Below are 22,277 nucleotides of genomic sequence, written 5' to 3' on the forward strand. Positions count from 1 at the left end.
TTACAAATGTGGTCTTGTTCTTTATGTCGTTTTTTTGAGAAATCTGATCCCAGTCTTAATTTTCTTGCACTTACAAGTCATTCGATCCTTTTGTTTGAAATTCCTGGTTTTATTTTCCCTTTTATTTTTACAGTCTGAATAATTTCATTGTGATTGTTGTCTTGGAGTTCCCTGTAGCAGGTCAGTCTTCTACCTACTGGATTCTTTTATTATGTATTGTTGGGCCTTTTGTTTCTGAGACACTTTCATTTGGATTATAGGTTTAAATATTCTAATGTTTTGTTTTTCTTCTATTGGTACTCTAGTTACACATAATTATATCTTCTTTGTCTATCTTTCATTTCAAAAGCTTTCTGTTTTTTACTTCATCATGTCATTTTCATTCTCCTCTTTTACTGTTTTCTTCAATGCCTTTTATAGGTTTTATTTGTATTTATTCTTGAGCACCTTGTGATTTGATCTTCAATTCTGATAGAATTTTATCTTCTTCACCTTTTTTTTCATTTCTGTTAGCTTTTGTTCATTCTGTTTTTCAGCTTTAAATTTGTGGTCCAAAGTGGTTTTTTTTTGTTGTTGTTGTATATCAAATTCGTGTTTAAGGAGATACAGTTGAGCCTGGAATGTTTATTAACGTTTTTTGCTTTTTACTGATTTGGAGAGGTATTTTTCATCAGCATAATTGTTCTGATTTAATTTTGTAGTAGTTTTATATAGATGATGATTGCTCATGGTTCTGCATTTCTATAAGCAAGGCTGATGTCTTAGGGACTTACGAGAATCCTACTTTAAGAATACTCCCTCTGTTACTGTTGCAAAGCGTGCTTTTTTCCCTCTGTCTTAGTTCCTCTTGTAGGGGAAAGGATTGTCCGTCCCTCAGTTTGCCTCGGTGTTCAGTTGATGGGTATCAAGGGAGATTCCTGGGAGTGGGGAGGCTCTTAGGAGGGAGTTCAGGAGGGTGATTGTCTTAGTTTTAGTCCCTGTAATTTTAAGGATTGAAGCCATTGTAATGAATGTAAGCTAAAAGAATTTATTGAAAGAATTCTGGGATTTCGCCTTATACAGAATGGCAGCTGGGCCCTCTTGAGGTATGAAGCCAGGGTGAGTGGTGAAGCCTCCTGCTTAAGGTCACACAGCTAATAAGGAGCAGAGTTAGGATTTGACCCCAGCTCAGTCTGACTCTAGTTCTTCCTCATGATACCCTGCTGCCTCTGCTTGTTTTCAGGGCTTCCACACACACAGTGCAGAAGTCATTAAAAATGGGAAGTGGCTGCTTTGTTGCCTCCTTACCTAACTTTGTACTAGAAGTAGCGGCCAGTTCAAGAAAGCCCTTTTAAACTTACATCTTTTTTCTGTAAAGTAAATAATTGATATAGCTTCTCACTTTAAAAAAATTAATTTTGTATGTTGTGTGTCCCAACAGAAAAATAGTATTCTTTCTAATTGCTGTTGCCATCATCTCCCTTCCAGAATATAGTATTCGTTGATGGCAGACATGATATTGTTTCAATTATTAGAAATACTTGCTGTCAAAAGCTTCTTCTTTGGCTATCCAGAGGAGTCTGAAGTTTCTTCTGTGGTTGTTTTGTGGATTCTACAGATCAGATGATCTGCCAGGTGAGATGTGGATGCCAAGTCAGGAGCCATTTAAATATAGCAAAAAAGAACTAGGAATTGCGAAGTATTTTATAGATGTTAAAGGGAGAAGGTAAGGTGGAGGAGGGGCTGATGATGAATGCTGTGATTAAAGTGGTGATGCAACTTCCGAAAATGAAAAAGTGTTCATGTTAAATAGTAACTTTTCCCAAGTGTTGAAAATAGATAATGAAAACTCACTTGGACTATAAATGTAGTAAAGTCAAACAAGCCATTTCTAAAAGCCAAAATTAAGAGTTGGCTCAGCATAAAGAAGGCTTTATAAAATGCCTCTCTTCATTCATGATCCCGATGGGCCAGGCCCCAAGATGTTTCAGTAAAGGTCCCTGAACTATGTAATTTAATATTCTCTACAGAGCAAATGCATGCTCTGTTCATAGTGCTTTGTCAGGTAAAATTATTAAGCTTGTTTTTCCCTTGCTGCTTCTCCTCCTTCCTAATTATTCTGCCCAGTGACACCTAAATGAGAAAGCTGGCAGGACTGTAAGAAGGGAGTTTATTCAATGAATATTTATTGTGTGTTGGTCATGTGCCAGGCTTTGTCCTGGGCAAACAAGTAGACACATTCAAACGGCTGAGCTAGCTAATACCTACTTTAGATTTTAGAAGTAAGTTTTTTGGCTCTATTGACTGTATAGGTAAAACAAATTGTTATTAAATTTGAAATATGCTCTTATGTGTTAATATGTTATACGCAAAACTTTTGGACTCTCATTCTTTTCTGAGTCAAACAATATGGTAGTTAATTGAGTCTCCACCAAAGAGTTCTTCCTGTCTTCTGACCAGCCATTCTGTTCATCCATTACAGCAAATGCCTATTGTGGACATAAATTTTGCTTTTCTTAATAATTTAATTACTTATAAAAGAGTATGATACAGTGAGAGGGAGACTTCTGAAAAAAATGCCTCCAGTCACAAAGTGAGACAGATGTATAGGGACAGGAAGTAAGTCTGCAGTGCCAACGCAGTGGTGAAAGTAGGCATTCTGCCTGTCTACCGTCTTCTTTTTATCTTCTGGTTATTGCATGTGTCAGAATTGGTCTCTTCCTCCTCAGCAGTCTTAGCTGGAGACCAAATACTCAGATCTTTCTACATGAAGAACTTTAGGATATGATGGTGAATATGTGAAAATTTTTTAAAATTATGGGTAGCCTGTTTCCTGTTTCTTGACTTTGAAATAAGGAAAATATTGCTGAATGTAAAAAAAGTTGTTAAGGATTGTGTCTTCCTCTTTTACAGTATTGGTATGTTTAAAGACTTAGTTTTCCTAATTGTATCTTGGACATTTTCACAGATGCAAGAGCAGAGAGAGCAGTAAAATGAACCGCTGTTTACCCGTTATCTGTTGACTTCAACAGTTGTCAATATGACCAGTCCTGCTCCATGCATATCCCCCTCCCCATCATTGATGCAGATCCCAGGCATACTGTGTTTGTAGATGTTAAAGTGTCATCAATAAAAGATAAGGCACTGTTTTTAATAGACATAAATTTACTGCCATTACATCTAAAAAAAATGAGCAGTTCTATTTGAGACATGCTGAAGACCCCCCTTACTCATATCATAATATAGGTCACTGTGTTAAGCAAGAGCGTGAGAAGTAATGGCACTTGGGCCTTGGATGCAGCGTTAGGTTTAAATGCCAGTTTTGCTGCTTTTTAACTGCATGAGCTTAGGCTGGTTAAGTTCTCTTCATCTCACTTAGCCTCAGTTTCCTTAGCTGTTAAATGGAAATAACAGTAATCCTAGTCTCAGAGTTGTGAGTTACAAATGAAGCAGTGAAGGTGAAGTGACTCGAATATTGTTTTACTATTATATATAGAACATTTTCAATAATACTAGTCATTGTTATTTTATTTGGAGATATAAGGAAATGTACCTTACATACCTAGGCTTCCCAGGTGGCTCAGTGGTAAAGAATCTGCCTGCCAGTGAAGGAGACGCAGGAGTTAATGGGATCAGTCCCTGGGTTGGGAAGATCCCCTGGAGTAGTAAGTGGCAACCCACTCCGGTATTTTTGCCTGTAGAGTCCCATGGACAGAGGAACCTGGCAGACTGCAGTCCATGGGGTTGCAGAGAGTTGGACATGACAGAGCGTGCATAAGGAAATATACAGATAACTAATTTCACATTCCACCTTTCAAGTGTAGGTGATGTTTTAAGGTGATTTGAATTCAGTGATCCTCTAAGCCTCTGATTTTTATGGGATGCTGAAAAGTCTTAGTATTATTTTAATTCAGAGGCATATTTTACACTTTTCTCAAAAGCAGATGATTTGTTTTAGGACATATGATACTGTTGAAAGGAATAAGTATTAAATCTTTACTCAAATCTTGGATGTTTCTATGTATATTTGTATGAAAGCTTTGAGATACCCTAAGAGACCATTTTTTATTTTTAAAATTTTGTTCATTTATTTATTTTGGTTACACTATATCTCCATTGTTTTCTGTAGTCTCAGCGAACAGGCGCTACTCTTCATCGCAGTGCTCAGGCTTCTCATTGCTGCGGCTTCTCGTGTTGCAGAGCACAGGCTTTAGGCGCACGGGCTTCAATACTTGCAGCATGTGGCTCAGTAGCTGTGGCTTGTGGGCTGCTGAGCACAGGCTCAGTCGTTGTGGCACAGGGACTTAGTTGCTTCGAAGTATGAGGGATCCTCCCGGACCAGAGATTGAACCTATGTTCCCTGCACTGGCAGGTGGATTCTTACCCACTGCGCCACCAGGGAAGTCCAAGAGACCAGTGTTTATAAATCTCCCCATAGCTTAAAAATAAAAATCAGATCTAAATGTCCTTTTGTATGTAGTGCCAATTTCCTTAAAGTGATAGTTTGGGCAACTGTAAAGTAAAAATGGTATCAGTATTATTGCTTACACTCTCCTTTCTCCCCTCTATTTAATCCATTTAATCTTTTCTTATTTTACACCATCCAGAATGTACAATGTTGAAAGAAATTTGTCTTTGTAGCTGAAGTTCTTTCATAGCAGGGTATTCTAATTATAGTAAAAGTTGGGGATAAATTGTTGAGCATAAACAATTCAGTTCATAGACTTTCTGGAACAAATTGCTTACATATTTTTAGTTTTTATTTTTTAATACATGAAGTGCACATCACTTTCATTCAGATTTTCCTGATTTATAAAATGTTCAATTCTGGTTTTTTAATTATTTTTTGATAGCTTTATTAAAGTAAAATTTATGGTCATAAAATTCACCCATTCGAAGGCTGCAATTCAGTGATTCTGTGACACATTTTTTGACTAGGAGATTTTTGCAGAAACTAATGCCTGTGGCTGGTGATTTGTTATGAAAGTGAATATTGAAATGTCTGTGGTCAATAACGTTCGGGTAACAAAAGATGTAGTAATACATCTCTGATCAATAATACGTTAAAAGAGGTATAGAATCATCACTGCAATTTGATTTCACATTTCCGTCACCCCAAGAAAGAATCCTTGTGCCCATCACCAGTCATTCCCCATACCTAACCCAGATCCAGGCAACCATTAATTTGCTTTGTTTCTATGCATTTGCCTGTTTTGGATATTTCATATAAATGGAATCATACAATTTGTGACCTTTTGTCTCTGGCTTCTTCACTTAGCGTAAGTTTTTTTTTGCATAATGTTTTATGGTTCATCCATGTTGCATCATGTATCTATATTTCAGTCCTTTTTTAATTGCTGAGTAATCTTCTATTGTATGGATGTGCCTTATTTTGTTTATTCATTCAGAATTGATGGACATTTGAGTTGTTTTCATGTCTTTAGTGTTATGAATAATACTGCTGTGAACGTTTGTAAGTTTTTGTGGGGACATTTATTTTAAATTATTCACATATGTAGAAATAATGGTTCTCTGTTAATTCATGTATTTTTAATTTTGATTTTATTATGTGACAGTATAGAGGAGAGAAGCCCTGTGCAGGGTTTTAGGAGTCTGGGTTTCATGTTATTACTCAACGTGCTGTTCAGTGTTAGAACAATGAATCTGTGTTTATAGATCTCAGTTTCTGCTCTAGATTGAATTTTTGTATCCTTCCCAAAATTCATATGTTGAAAACGAATCGCCAGTGTGATAGTGTTTGGGTAGGCCTGGAAAATCCCATGGACGGAGGAGCCTGATGGACTGCAGTCCATGGGGTTGCTAAGAGTCGGACACGACTGAGCGACTTCACTTTACTCTACTTTTTAGAAGGTGATTAGTACACTTCTAAGAGAAACCCCGGGGAGCTCCCTTGCCCTCCTACCAAGTAAGGACGTAGAGGATGGCCCCCCAAGAACCAGGAAGGGGCCCTCATCAGACACTGGATCTATCTGTGCCTTGATCTTGGACTTCTCAGACTCCAGAACCATGGGAGATAAATTTATTTATAAGCACCCACGTTATGGTATTTTTGTTTTAGCAGCCTGAATGAAACTGTGAAAAATAAATTTCTGTTGTTTATAAGCCATTCAATCTATGATATTTCTGTTATAACAGCCCGCATGTACTAAGACAGTTTCCTTATCAGTAAGGTGAAAAAGTTGAAGTAGATGCCCTCTATGGCTCTAATCATTGGTTCTAAATCTATTAGTTTTTGTCTGACCTTGGGCAAATTACTTAATTTCTCTGTGCCTCAGTCTCATCAGAAAAAATGGGGATATTAATGTAATTATGGCTTCCCTGGTGGCTCAGACGGTAAAGAATCTACCTGCAATGCATATAATTACGTTGTTTTGAGGGGGGAATTATGTTCTTGAAACTTGAAAAAAATGCCAAGATGTGTTAAGCTACTTGTAATATGTTTGTTCCCGTTTTAGTGTGTTGTACCAAGAAGGCCTCAGTGGGAATGCTTTGGCTGTGGCCTCTGTAGAGAATCAGTGGTAGAAAGCTAAATAGTGGCTGGTGGAGGAAGGAAAATTGAGCTGTTAATAATAGATGCCATTGAGTGCTTACCATTCTAGAGTATACTAAACACTGTACATGTATTAGCTCACCGAATCCTGGGTCTGGTGAGTTAGATTCAGTGACTATGCCCATGAAAGAAAAGTTAAGGAATTGTCCAAACCACCTAGCTAGTAAGTGGCTCCTCTAGTTACACCCTTGCCCTAGGGCATGATGTTTATCACTGCACCAGACCGCCTTTCTGGGAGAACACCTCCCAGGGACAGAGTCCCATGGCAGAAAGGTGTTCAGTGGGGGAGGACTCTGCTTGGGAAAGATACCTAGTATTGCTAGCAGGCCTTCTGAGGGAAAAAGAGGTGCTCATCTTTTACATAGTTTTCCATATGTCTTGAGTTACTTGGCTGCATGTATAACTGTGATGTGACTGTTTAGTTACTGAACAAGTTAAGGGATTTGCAGTATGGTCAGTATTGTTTTTGTGTTTCTGGCTCAAAAATACATTGTTATTTTTTTTTTTTTAATGGACTTTTTGTCTGATGGAAAATAACTTTCACGTGTTCCACTGGCTTCTTTCTACTTGGGTAATGCCATAATAATTTCCATTTTGTGAACAGTTTTCCATATCTTTAGTTAACTTAGGTTTTTTAAACTTTTGTTTTGTACTGTTATACATTTTTAACTTTTTTCCAGTGTGCTGTTTGATGTACCAAATATTTTCATTATATAAACAAAAATTAGGAACCTGATGATACTTTTATTCAGTCTGTTAGACAATTATATGCCTGAATTAGATTTAAAAGCCTGAGATTATCTCAATGAAAAGTATGTATGTCTTTGCTGAGTATAGAGTAGGAACACTTCTTTCTAGGATAAAGGTCAATAGAGAACAGATTTAATGATGACCCAGAGAAATTTTGAGATAAAGAGAGGATGGGATCTAGAAATATGATCTTGAGTTTGTTATCACGTGCTTCCCCTGATGATTGAGACAGACCTGTTCCACAGCAAGTGAACTCAGTGGACTCATCCATTGCCCTGGGCAAGGAAGTGGTCCAGGCTTCTTGGAGCTCAATCCGATACTCAGGTGCAAAAGCTGTGCATGAAGAGAGTTCACTTCAGAGAGCTCTCGTATCAGGTAAAGACTGTCTAGCCATGGGGTACTCTAGAGCTGGGGATGCCAGAAATGTCTTTACTGGAATTCCATCAGCCTCATTCACTTCTCTAAAGTAGTATTCCTTTTGCTGCCCCGGTTTTGGCGAGGAAGGATTTACTTATAAATTAACACAGATAGGAAAAGCCAAAAATTTGAAGAAGTCGTACAATAAAGGACCTTCTGAAACTGAACATTCAAAAAATGAAGGTTTTTTTGGGACTTCAAAGGTTTTAAGGACTTCAAAAAATGAAGTCCTTAGCAGTTGCTAAGGACTTGGTAGACTAGCTCAAGAGGTGAGGAAGTCCTTAAAGAACTGAGTTCCCTTTTGCTTTTGAACATACGCATGTCTGGCTCCTGAGGAGAAGGGGCAGCAAGGGTGATGATGTAGGGGTACTTGCTTGTATTGTTTTTGAAAAGGGTTTTTAAGTGGCAGGCTATCATTACCATTAGCTTTAAATTTTTTGACATTTAAATGCAGTGTAGGACTTTTCATGTCCCATTGGACCTTTTCTGTAGAATTTTCTTGTCTTTTAAAGTAGGTTATGTTTTCATGGAAAACTTGGAACTTTTTCTGTTTCCTTCATCCCTTTCTTCTTTTCTCCCTCCCTCATGGAATAAACTCGGTCCTGACCCATCTATAAAAATGGTGTCAAACGAGGATACTTCAGGTTTCAATTTTATTTAGAAGAATTACTGTTTTGGATAGATCTGTACTGTTGTGAAAGTTAAGCATTTTATCATTTTCATTTGAAGTCTATCCCAAAGGCTTGGTTTTCTTTCAGAATTGTCAATGTTATTGTAAACCCAGATTAATAATCATACATTGGCACCTACAGTAACAAAAATGACACACGTTTTTAACTGTTGATCTGCTTTATTGATATATTTTTGTAAAGTTGAGTAATGTTTCCTTCTGCATAATTTTACATATGGATATGCAGGCGATGTGCCCAGCTGGGTAATACATAGTACTTCTGTGTGTGCTTACTTGTTTTCATCTAAGGTTGCTCTTGCTTTGTAACAATAGTTGAAAGTATTTGTAATCTGAATTTAAGGACAACTATAGTATTTCTTCTGGAAATAGAAGGCGAAGGGAGCGAGCCTGCATTCTGATTTTGCTCATTGCCATTTAGTGTCTACATGATGTAGACTCATTAGAGATGATTTAGTTAGCCTTCGGCTATCCTAATGGGTTTTCACTGGTTGTTAAAAATGCTCTTCGAAGAATAACTAAATTTTCCAAATAAACTGGTTGATTTATACTCAGTGAAAGAGGAGTTCCAGTGCACCCATTCGTATCATCAATTACAATCTCTTATTAAGTGTAATTTGCCCAGTCTTGATTAAAAGGCCCGAAATGCTCTTTGACTGCTGCTTAACACATCCTCTGCTGCCCTCTAACGGCTGCCCATTGGCAGAACCCATCGTGGTCCCCCTTACCGTCATAGACCTGCCTTTCTCCAGCGATTATGTAGCTGCTGGATCCCTGGGAAACTGTCCCAGTAGAAGAAGCTGAAGGAGCTGCTATGAAGGAAAAGTGTGCACATGTGATCTGTGATCACACCACAAGGTGTGGATGGTCAGGTAGCTGTGATGATGTTAGGACTCACAGTAAAGTGTGTCTCACTTTACTGTAAGTCACATAACGTTTGTCCATTTGCTTGTTGATTCATCCATTCATCAATGAAATATGAATGCCAAGGATATCCAGAGCATCTTGCCTTGATTCACTCTAGTAGATGCTTATTGTAGATTTGTTAAATGAGTGAATGAGTGAATAAATAAATATGAAAATAAATAGGACAAGTCTCTCCTTTGGGGAGGCAAAATATCACTTTAACTACTTAGTTGCCCCAGCTTTCCTTTTTTTACCTCTTCAAGATCTTGAGAAAGATGTTCAAACTAGAAGACAGATACAAATTTCCATTGAAACCTAGTCTCTCTCTATTTTTCAGAATTTCTCAGAATTCATCATCTCTAACTGTAGATGGGCTGTTTTCAGATAGGATTTATTTTGCACCCAGGAATGAGAATTTACTTTGATGTTTCTTGCTTTTGGTTGGTGGCAACATGCAGTCATGGTTGCACATTTTCCTGTATATTCACCACTCTCCAAGGCATCTCACCTGCTATGAACTGGCTTTCTGCTTCCTTTATGAATAATAAATTGTGACTTAATTTATCCAGATTGTTTTAAATACCATATATGAAATATGACATGTTTGTGTTAAGCACTTTGTGAATTGTTGGATTTTCTGCTATTTTTTTTGGCCTGCTTCACTTGACAAGTTTTTTTAAAAACTTACTTTCCTTGCCACTTTCCATTAACTCATATCAGGTATATGCCTGTCATTGACTTCATTCCTTGTTCAAGAAATATTTCACTCAGATATGTTTAGGTTCAATAAGTTTCTAGTGAAAAATCAGTGATCTGGATCTACCCACTGGAGAAAAGTAGGAGCAGATACCCCATATTTAACACTTACTGTGGTGATAGCAGTGGACAGTGATATTTTGCAGGATTTTCTCTTTATTTTGTTTTGTGTTGCATTAGCTGTGAAGATGTCTTGCTGAATAACCTGAACAATCTTTTTGGCCAACCTAATACGTTAACTATTTTATGAACTATATATAAGATAACTACAGATAGGCAGATTTGGTTTTTTTGTTTGTTTCTGATGACTGTGCTAAGGACTTGAAAAATCTTAAATGACTTCTGTAAAATTAAATGTAATTGGGACTAGTAGTACAGTAATCATGACTTTTCGTTACCCACCTCTTTTATGATAACAATGAAAGACTGATGGAAAGGAGACTCGAGAAGGGAGGAAGGTATAAAAAGTGAACATTACAGCTTTCATCTCTTTGACTGCTTCACATTTTATTCATCAGTTTGATCTTGGCCCACACATCCAAAACCTACATTTCTCATTACTTTAGATTACTTTTTCATCACTTTCAAGATGTTCTTTAGAGAAAAAGGCTGTTGGATTAAACGAAAATCAGTATTTTGCCATGCTGAGATGGTTTTGTGAAGTCATGGAAAGTTTAGATACTGCATCTATGTCTCAGGAGAGTGATGAAATGTACTATTGCTTCTGGATATTACAGTTTTCCAAGATAAATCTATACCAGAGATTGAACCATCTCCCTTTTGTGCTTTAAGTATGTGGAGAACACAGTGGTGCCAAATTTTGCACTTGTTGGCATAAAATTGATAACCTGACTTGCAAAGCTCACATAACACAGATTTACTCAAAGGGTCACCTTCAGCTATTATTTCTTACGCCTTAAGAATTCCAGATATTCTTTTTTTCTTGGGTACTGATTAATTGTTATTTTAAAGCTTTATGTATTTATCTCTGGCTGTGCTGGGTCTTCGTTGCTGCGTGTGGGCTCTCTACCTAGGGTGAGTGGGGCCCGTTCTCTAGTTGTTGCAGGCGGCTTCCCGGCGCAGTGGTTTCTCTTGTTGCGGAAAATGGGCTTTAGGCACGTGGGCTCAGTAGTTGTGGCTCATGGGCTCTAGAGTGCTGGCTCATGAGCTATGGTGCACGGGCTTAGTTGTCCCACAGCATGTGGGATCTTCCTGGACCGAGGACTGAACCCGTGTCCCCTTCATTGACAGGCAGATTCTTTACCACTGAGCCACCAGGGAAGCCCTGATTTGTTGGGCTTTACTGTGACAAGGCTTAAAACGTCAGTGTTCATTCAGAATAGATAACAGCAGATTGTTGGGGGGGAACCCACAAAGAGCAATCGGTGGCATTGAGTGATTGCATATATGACCTACCAGACTCTAAGCTGCAGTTTTGCTTCCTGTACCGGTCAGGTTTCTCCATTGACTAAAAGAGAAGTCTGCTTTGATAACTTAAGCAGAAATGGATTTATTAGGAGAATGCTGTATAACTCACAGAATTTATGAGGCTCAGAAAAGTAGGAAGGACCCAAAGGTAGTTGAGAAGTTGTCTGTGCTTATCCCATAGGGAAAGTCTGGTTAGGAAGCCAGTTCTGTTGATAGTTCTATGACAGAAGTTGCTCCTGTAACTTCATTACTCCCTCATGTTTGAAATTCCTTTGTGAGGGCATCCCACTGACAGCCTCGATCAGCAGTTCTCTTTTTTCTAGGTTTCAGGGTGTCTGTGTGTTCAAAATTATTTTTTAAATAATTTTTAGTACATCTTAATAATGGCTTTTCACGGCATTGACATTTGCACTGATGATACAAAAGCTAGACTCCGTCTTGTTCACTTGGCCAAATGTCACTGGACATTTTCAGGCCTGTTTTATTGGTAAGGTGATGATGTGATATGAGAACAGTGTTACTGGAACCAGATTCCCAGGATGTGAGTCCCAACATCTCCACTTAACTAGGTTTCAGATGTTGGGCCACATTTAACTTCTCTTAACTCCAGTTTACTTTTCTGTAAAATGGGATTAATAATACTTACTTTACGGAAATGTGAGGAGTAATCAAGTTAATACAAGTGAATTAGAACAGTGTATGCCTTGTAATAACCACTTGCTAAATGTTAGCATTCATAATCATTATTATCCAATGTTCACATCTGATCTTTGACAAGCTGGTCACAAGAGAAAGGAGCTTAGACATGAGCCTGAGCTGTCTGGTTCTTGTAGAGCTGAAGAAAAGCCTCATCAGGTCAAGATACTGATCTAGAAACATGAAGTGCTACTATTTTAGGTTAAAAATGTAAAACATGAACTTTTCCCTCATTCTTCCTACTATTTGTATGTTAGCCTGGGCTGATGTAGACCAAAAATGAATGGCCAAATTGCAAACAAATATTCAAGGATAAAACTTGAAGAGAACATACCATGTTACTTTGACAACATGCTTTCTTTTGTAGGCAGGTGCCAATAGTAGTGACTTTTTTTAGTTGTATATGCAAAAGCTGTAAAATACTATTTCTTTTCAAAAGACTACATTTTTTTCCGGGCAAGGCTGTGACTTGAATTTTTAGCTTTAGCTGAAAGCACAGAGCTTGAAATGGAATAGGTTTATAGCAAGTCTTTGTTAAATAAGTAATGTTTTGGTTTTCCAGTACTTATAAAAGTTACATTTACACAATATTATAGTCTGTTAAGTGTGCAGTAACATGTCCAGAAAAACAATGTATGTGCCTTAATTAAAAATATTTTATTGCTGAAAACGGCTAACCGTCATCTGAGCCTTCAGCAAATTGTAATCTTTTTGCAGTGATAACATCAAAGATCACTGATCACAGACCACCATTATAAATTAGTAATAGTGAGAAATAATAGTAATGGCGAGAAAATTTAGTAATAGTGAGAAACTTTGAAATGTTGCAGGAATTGCCAAAATGTGACACAGCAATCAGGAAATAAGCAAATCTTGTGGAAAAATGGCATCAATAGACTTGCTTAATACAGGGTTACCACAAGCGTTCAATTTGTAAAAAAATACAATAAAGTGAAGCATAATAAAAATGTATGCCTGTATATATTTCATAGAGTAATTATTGCTATGCAGTTGACATTTAACTTTCTGTGTTTTCAGAGAGGAAAATTTATTGGAGGAAGTTTACTGGAGTAAAATGGAGGCCTCAGTGATATTACCCATTCTGAAGAAAAAACTAGCTTTCCTTTCAGGTATGTTTCTTCTTAAAATTGAAAGTGTTTGATGTATAAACTTGCTTAATCTTTTTTCTTTGATAATGCAGAAATCCACTTCCTTTTTCTAGGAAAGTTCTGTCTTAAAGCTATTTCTGAGATACCTGTTACTCAGAATGGATAGCGGTGCAAGCCAGCTCTGTCACTTTTGGTGCTTGGCAGGCCAATTTTTATTCTGTTCTTTAATTTGATTAAAATGACCTCTATAAGGCAGATATCATGATGTCTCACTTCTCATACGAAAAATGAAATAATACAGGCTGAGAATAATTGACTAGCCAGCATCTGACTTACTGTTTCTGAAATACAGAGTAATTCATTTTTGTGATGTCCTCTGTCCTAGCTTTTGTCTTTCATCTTTCTAGGAAGAAGAGTTATGAAATATGTTACATGGTTTTCTCTTTTTACTACTTTGACTTGGTTTATACAGGCTTGAGTTTACCTTCAGTTATTAACCCAAAGGCTGCATCAACAAAGAAGAGACAGAGAGAAGCTTTGGGATGTTTTACTAGTGTGAAGGCAGTGGTAACACTGGGTGTAGCAACCTCATGGAATTTCGGATCATTGAGTACATTTGCACATGCTGTAGAGGAGGCACTGTGGCCCACCTGTTGAAGATTAGTTAAATTATTTATTTTGTTTTTTCTGTCTTATTCTCTTTCGGTTCTATCAGAATTGTCTTGATATTGAGACTACGATGTCCTTTTTCAATGTATATTGTATCTCTGTGATTGGCATGTTTTTCTAGTGTACGTTATAAAGGACAAAGATACTGAATTTCATTAGTAATATTGCTTCTCTAATATGTGTTTCTTTTTTAAAAAAATAAACTTCCTCCCTTATCAGTTGACACTTAGATGTTTTCTACATTTTTTTTTATGATATTAATGGTGTTGTAGGAAGCATTCTTAACAGTTTGTGAGTTTTGTGCAAGTTCAGCAGTATAAATTCCTCCAAGTGGAAGTATTAAAGAGAATTGACATTTAAATTTGAGTTATATCTCGTCAGATTGCCCTTTAAGAATATTGTTTCAATTGTTATTTCTTTTCTCCCATTAGTGTATGAAAATAGAATAGATCCACAGACGTAAAAATAGACCCACAGATGTAAAAAACAAACTTGCAGTTACCAAAAGAGAAAGGGGAGGGAGAGGTTTGAAATTTGGAATTAATAGATACACACTACTATGTATGAAATACATAAAGACAGGCTCCTACTGTGTGGCCCAGGGAACTATAGTCAATATTTTAAAATAACTGTACTCTTGCCTGGAAAATCCCATGGACGGAGGAGCCTGGTGGGCTGCAGTTCATGGGGTCGCTAGGAGTCCAACACGACTGAAGCGACTTCACTTTCACTTTTCACTTTCATGCATTGGAGAAGGAAATGGCAACCCACTCCAGTGTTCTTGCCTGGAGAATCCCAGGGACGGGGGAGCCTTGTGGGCTGCCGTCTATGGGGTCTCACAGAGTCGGACATGACTGAAGCGACTTAGCAGCAGCATACGGGACAATAATCTGAAAGAGAATAGATATATATGTATATAACTAAATCACTTGACTGTGTGTCTAAAACACTGTACATCAACTATATTTAAATTAAAAAAATGCTTATTTGCCCATACTGTTGCAAAAAAAAAAAAATCTTTGTCAGTGATATTTTTGTATTCTTATTACACTTGCTCTGCAGCATTTGACCCTGGTTACCATACCCAACTTGCAAGGATTTTTCTTCTTGGCATCTGCCTTCTTTTGTATTTACACTGGTGATTATTTTATTGTCCCTTAGTGAAAGCTGAGGGCATAAGGTTAAATGTAGTGCTAAATGTTAGACCTGTCATCTGCAGGCAATTTCACAGTGGTTTAGAGTGCTGCACTTCAGATATGAACCTTTTTGCAGATTTGGTTTAATGCAGGGATAAAGCTTAGCGGTTTTTGAGGAGCAGATGAAACTTTTCTGAACCCAGTACCTCTTTCCTGACTTTCTCTGCTGCTGCTGCTAAGTCACTTCAGTTGTGTCCGACTCTGCGACCCCATAGACAGCAGCCCATCAGGCTCCCCCATCCCTGGGATTCTCCAGGCAAGAACACTGGAGTGGGTTGCCATTTCCTTCTCCAAGGCATGGAAGTGAAAAGTGAAAGTGAAGTCGCTCAGTCGTGTCTGACTCTTAGCGACCCCATGGACTGCAGCCCACCGGGCTCCTCCGTCCATGGGATTTTCCAGGCAAGAGTACTGGAGTGGGTTGCCATTTCCTTCTCCAATGCAGGAAAGCGAAAAGTGAAAGTGAAGTTGCTCAGTTGTGTCCGACTCTTCACGACCCCATGGACTGCAGCCTACCAGGCTCCTCCATCCATGGGATTTTCCAGGCAAGAGTACTGGAGTGGGGTGCCATTGCTACTGACTGTTAATTATTTCAGTCAGTAATATTCAAGCTTTTTGAATAATAGATAAAAACTTTTCAAACCAACAAAGTCCTTCAGGGAATACAGTTTGAAAACTATGGGTGCAGTTCTTTTAAAAAAAAAAAGAAAAGAAAAAAACTAAACAAAAAACATATTCTAAACAAAAAAAACATTTGCAGTAAGGCACTATTGATTATCTATTAAGTTAACCGTTTGAAATTGCTGTTTATTGAGATTAAACAAAGTACTTGAATATCAGTAATTTATATGGTTAACCTGATAAAAGATCATTTATGGTTTGTACTTCGTAAATGGTATCCATGTTATTCATAGGATGGAGAAGGAAATGGCAGCCCACTCCAGTATTCCTGCTGGAGAATTCCATGGTCAGAGGAGCCTGGCAGACTATAGTCCATGGGGTTGCAAAGACATGCAAAGACACGGGGTCAGACATGACTCAGTGACTAACACTACACTTTATTCATAGGAATCATTTTTTTGTTGTTTTTTTTTTTTTCATTTCACTTCTTTCAGTTTTTAGTGAAAGAGATCATATGAAATTGTTTCCTTTAGTATTTACTGGCTTTTACATTTCTAAAATTGTCATAAATGTCAGTTGGGTTAAAAGATGGACTTGAGTGTGAAAACCAGTCATGTGGGGAGCTTTGAAAGAAGCTATGTATATATAAAGTACTAGTTATGTTTTCATGTTTATGGAAATCAATGAGGACGTGAACGTCTATGAAATGCACATACACTCCACTTCCTGGCTTTTAGGCTTCTGTAAGCAGGTCCCGTACACTCTTCTCAGCTGGACAGTGCTTTCCCTTTATTGCCTCATGAACAGAGAATCCTATATGACCTTTGTGAGTTACCTCAGATTATTCCTTGTCACAGAATGCTCTTTTGGCTAGGTTTATAAATTCTGTCCATTTTTCTTAACTTTTTTAACTTTTCTATGTACCTTTATACATTTATTATGGCTCTTATGTTCTCCAATTTCTAAATCCCTATTTATAATATTTTATATTTTGTACAGCACAGCCCAGCAAGCTGTCATATTTCATACTATTATTTCTTATGACTTAAAGTTTTTCTTCCTAGATTGATTAGAAATTTATTTTGTTTTACTTGTAAATGCTTACTGTGCTGGGCACACAATAGGTGTTTGATGAATTGATTACAGTCAGGAGTACACTGAATGGAAGAAATTAAACAAAATGGTAATTGCTATGTTTAAGTTAAGACTTCATGGGTGAATTTTTTTCCTCTTATTTTTTTCTAAATTTTGTACAATTTTACTGCACTACTATAAGCATTTATAACATATAAAATAAACAGCCATTATATAGTTTTTTACTTATGTCTTAACCTTGAAATTGTTTTTGTAACTTTGAACTCAAGTATATATTATTCATTTAGTGCTTCAGTATCTCTTACATGTTAAATTTACATGTTTTTTTTCTTTAATAGGAGGAAAGGACAGACGAAGTGGCCTCATTCTGACAATTCCATTATGCCTAGAACAGACAAATATGGATGAGCTGAGTGTCACCTTAGACTACCTACTCAGCATTCCAAGGTGACTCTAAAGGTGTTTTTTCTTAAAATTCAGTATGTTTTCATTTACTTACTAATGATTCCTGCCATTGTTAAACTGTAGTTTGTTGTCTTATTTGCTTTTATTATCAGTGAAATTATAGTCAAAACACGAGAATCAGTACTGTATAATGCCATAGCAGATGAAATAAAGACATTTTATATTCCTGGTGCACGGAATGATAACAGATTTCTAAAATGTATGTGCTGTTACCTTTTAAGGAATACGAGATTGAGCATCTGTCTATATACCATGTAATTTGAGAAAACTTAGAGAAGTGAATCTTGTATTTAGGAAGCCGTTTAGATATAACTGAGCCTCTGGTGGCTCAGACAGTAGAGTCTGCCTGCAGTGCAGGAGAGCTGAGTTTGATCCCTGTGTCGGGAAGATCCTCTGGAGAAGGCAGTGGCAACCCACTCCAGTATTCTTACCTGGAGAATCCCATGGACATGGGGTTGCAAAGTGTCAGACATGACTGAGCGACTTCACTTTCACTTTCTTTAGATATAACTATATAGATATAAATATATCTGTTTTTTAATATATTGGATGAAGGCTGTTTTGAGTTTAAAACGTTTTTTTTAAAATGCAAAAATGTTTATATTTTAATCCAAAGAGGTTGGATTTTTAATTTTTATATTTCTTGGGTGAAGACAAACGTTAACCCTTTGTATATGCTCGAGCCTGCCCGTCACAACAGCAGCAACAGACACACCCCTCTCCAGCTTCCCTTCCCACATGTGATATTTGGGGGCTGAAGTCGGACTGCACATTAGACTCATCTGGAGATTTTTTTCAAAATTTTTATGCCTGAGCATCCACCTCCAGAGAGTCTGATCCAGTTGTTCCTGGGAATCCTGCTTATCAGAAAAAAAATTCTTTTAAGTTTCTCAGACAATTCTTATATGCAGTCAGAGTTGCAAACCATTGCAGTAATGAGGGCAGATTTTTTATGTGTGTTTGTAGAATGTAGAGGTGGTAAAAGGAACAAAGTTATCTCTTAAATAATGCTGGTAAGCTTCAGATGCATTTTAAACATTTTAGTCAGAGCAGACAATTCTTTATATCTTTTTCCTGTACTTGAATTATTGACATAATAAATTATTTAATTTTAAACCACTTTGCAGAATACAAGGTTAAAATTGTGTTTTAGAACAGCTGACTTTAATCCCATCTGCTTCCAATATTGGTCTATAATGTAATGATTCTATTGCTGAATGTTTTTTCAGTATTAGAGGAACAGAGGTCTCCAGGTAAAAACTTTCAATTTTTTTGTTTTTGCTTTCTGGAAAGGAAAGTTATCAGACCTCACAATGGATTAGTACTAAATAACCTTGCTAATTCTCTGAGCTGCTGACTGCTAATTTGTATTATTCTTCATTAGATTGTGAACTGCTTTTTAGGTAAACAACACTGGTTAAACATATAACTGGCACATTATCAAAAAAAAAATTTTATGGTTTCATAGGTGGTTAAAAATGTTGAGGGAACTTAGAGACCATCTGAACCAACTGCCTTATTTTTCCAGTTGAGGGGATTGAGACTCAGAAGTTAGTTACTTGCCCAGGATTACACAGTCAATTAGCAGTAGAGCTGGGGTTAGAATCCGCAGTTCCTGACAGCAAGCCAGAGATCTTCATACTTCAAATGAATAGAATACAGTGTAGTTGCATCTTACCTGAGGTGAGGTTCTAAAGTATAGAATGTAATGCAAAAATTACTGATAGTCAAAATCACCCTTGAAAAATGCCTAAGGAAGAATTAGAGACTTAGATGAAATATTATTTTGTGAACATGCTAGGTTTTCTTCCAGCATTGGAACATGTCATGGAGACTAAGTTCCAGAAGACACAGTTGGCTTGTGATTAGGTCTGTGATAAGAATGTGCATGCTGGTATATACTAGGATCACACTCAGCCTCCCAGGATGCTCATACTATACGAGGCACTGGGTAACTGAGGCTAAGGGACCAGCGGTTTCACTCATGTCTCCTGTCTGTTCACTCTGGGTGTGCAAACAAGAAGTACAGTAGAGGGCAAAATAGCCTACACTATTAAAACATTCTCTTTCTGTCTTTCATTCTTGTATAGGTATGGTGGCTCAGCGGTCAAGAATCCACCTGCCAGTGCAAGACACCCAGGTTTGATCCCTGGGTCGAGAAGATCCCCTGGAGAAGGAAATAGCAACCCATTCCAGTATTCTTGCCTGGGAAATCCCATAGACAGAGGAGCCTGGCAGCCTACTATTCATGGGGTCACATAGAGTCGGGCATGACTTTGAAACTAAACAACAATACATATAATACTGTGCATGCTGAGGCCCTTTAGTTGTGTCCAACTCTTTGTGACCCTATAGATCGTAGCCTGCCAGGCTTCTCTGTCTATGTGATTCTCCAGGCAAGAATATTGGAATGGGTTGCCCTGCCCTCCTCCAGGGCATCTTTCTGACCCAGGGATCAAACCCGTGTCTCTTAGTCTCTTGAATTGGCAGATGGGTTCTTTACCACTAGCTCTACCTGAGAAGCCCACGTATAATACTATTGCAGTGTAAATTATGAATCAGTTTCTGCATACATACACCTGCCAGCTAACAGAGAAAATATAAGTTGAAATAAGGTGAAAGAATTTAATTTAGCAAGACAAAATAGAGATCTGGATACTTTATTTTTGATAATTGTTCTAAATTTTGACCTTCTCAAGTATTTGCAAATGGCTCTGAATTTTTAGCCTTCTGCTTTTCTGGACCAACCTCCTATAACTTTGGCTTTTAAAAAACGTAGTTGGCAACTTTAATCAGTACTTGCTATTTCATTAGTGAGCTCAAGTGTTTTCATTAGTGAGCTCAAGTGTTTTTGAGGTCTTCTTTGCAAGCCTGAAGAATAATTTATTAGGTGTAATCCTAAAAAGTGGTTCTTCTCCTTCAGAATGCCTACTATTCAAAACTACTTTTAAGTTGTGTTATGAGAAGTTTCAAATATACCGAAAAGTTGAAGGAACTGTGCAGTAAACGTCATTACGCCCATCACTCAGAAGCCTGCACCCAGTGTTGTGATACTTTATCACGTGTCTATGTGTTGATCCATCCCTCTTTCCATCCCAGAACTGTTTTTAAGTTTACCCTATCAGATCAGGCTCAGCCTCGGGCTAGAAGAGTTTTCCTTTTTTTAGTATATCTGCATTTTTATGTGTGTGACTTGCTTGTTTCTCCAAGCCCCTGCTGTTAAAGTTTAGCTCCTTTCGATTGCTGATGTCTCCAGACAGCTTCAGCAATGTAATTAGCTAATGTGGCCTCTTCTTTATAGGAGATGTCCAAAAGGAGTCTGTCTTTGCAGTGAAAATGTTAGCATTTTGAATATTACTAAAAGTTATTTAAAAATGGAAAGGAACTATTCAGTTTCTTATCTATGAAAGTTAAAGTCGCTCAGTTGTGTCCAACTTCTTGTGACCCCATGACTATGCAGTCTATGGAATTCTCTAGGCCAGAATACTGGAGTGGGTAACCTTTCCCTTCTCCAGGGGATCTTCCCAAGCCAGGGACTGAACCCAGGTTTCCTGCATTGCAGGCAGATTCTTTACCAGCTGAGCCACAAGGGAAGCCCTTATCCATATTTTATGCTTATTTTAACGACCAGGGGCAGGGTGTGATACCTACCTATTTCAAATGGGTAACCCAGCACCGTTGAAAATGAGAACATTTCCTGATTCTTTGTCACACACAGTTTGGCCCTAAGCTTGTTTTTTTTGTTCCAGACTCTTGATCAGAGGGGCTGAGAAGAAAGGAGAGGTTCAGGTTAATCATTGACTTCCCAGGTGGCGTGGTGATAAAGAATCCACCTGCTAGTGTAGGAGACACAGGAGATGTGGATTGATCCCTGGGTTGGGAAGATCCCCCTGGAGGAGGCCGTGGCAACCTACTCTAGTGTTCTTGCCTAGAAAATTCATGGATAGAGGAGCCTGTCAGGCTTCAGTCCACAGGCTTGCTAAGAGTTGAACACAACCTAGCGACTGAGCACACAGTCATGACCTGAATATAAGTTTATGTTCAGGTCTGTGTGAAGTTCAAGACTAACTATTATTGCCCCATTTTCTAGAAAGGATTTTTAATGAAAAATAATATAGACTGAAACCGTTGGACCAACCTGAGTGCTAAGTTTTAGGAGAGATAAATGGAGTTTTTTATTTGTTTTTCCAGCAATTGCTGTACATTTTAAAAATAAACAACATGATCAGAAATTGAATCCATGATTCAGAAAGCATAATCAAATTCAAGATTCCCTTATGGAGGTAAAGACAAGACATATAAATTAATTTGCAAATCTTTTCATTAAAAAAGTAAATACAGAGATTAGCTTTATTTTATTTCTTTTTATATTTCAAAATTTTACATCAGAAGCATGTTTACTTTCAAAATATAAAATGAAATTTTTTTCAGTACTATTACACAAAGTATGATAATAGATATTGAGACTGCCTGTTCTCTAAAAGGGTTTCCCAGGTGACTTAGTGATAAACAATCCACCTGTAATACAGGAGACCTAGGTTCAGTCCCTGGCTGGGAAAGATCTCCTGGAGGAGGAAATGGCAACCCACCCCGTATTCTTGACTAGAAAATTCCATAGACAGAGGAGCCTGGAGGGCTACAGTCCATGGGGTCACAGAGAGTCGGGACATGACAAAGCCACTGAGCACGCATGCACATGTTTTAGAAACGTGTGACAAAAATATATATCAGTGTTTCTCAGCCACTTTTTGTTACTGTTGTCTTTGTGAGGAGCCCTTTTAAACAGTTTTTCCTATTCACTTCTACTTGATGTCATAGAGTTCACTGTTTAATCAGTTAGTTATTAGATTGCAAAGTTATGTTTTCTTTATCCCCATGTCCACAATGCCAATAAAAATGATTTGGATACTTTAGGTGTTTCTTATACGGATACT

General features: G+C 37.6%; 1 protein-coding gene across 7 annotated transcripts in view; it reads left to right on the forward strand.

Annotated features, from left to right (window-relative positions):
* Nucleotides 1-22,277, forward strand: part of SESTD1 (SEC14 and spectrin domain containing 1) — a 152,082-nt gene that overhangs the window by 36,128 nt on the left and 93,677 nt on the right. For 6 of the 7 annotated variants that reach the window (XM_055572066.1, XM_055572072.1, XM_055572071.1 and 3 more), the window contains exons 2-3: nt 13,230-13,321; nt 17,217-17,325. In XM_055572066.1, the coding sequence (XP_055428041.1) occupies nt 13,230-13,321; nt 17,217-17,325 (201 nt within the window). Of the gene's footprint in view, nt 1-7,545; nt 7,676-13,229; nt 13,322-17,216; nt 17,326-22,277 lie in introns of those variants that run through there. The other variant, XM_055572070.1, reaches the window with a different exon arrangement.

This window comes from Bubalus kerabau, chromosome 3, assembly GCF_029407905.1.
Source record: "Bubalus kerabau isolate K-KA32 ecotype Philippines breed swamp buffalo chromosome 3, PCC_UOA_SB_1v2, whole genome shotgun sequence".
Classification (NCBI taxonomy): domain Eukaryota; kingdom Metazoa; phylum Chordata; class Mammalia; order Artiodactyla; family Bovidae; genus Bubalus; species Bubalus kerabau.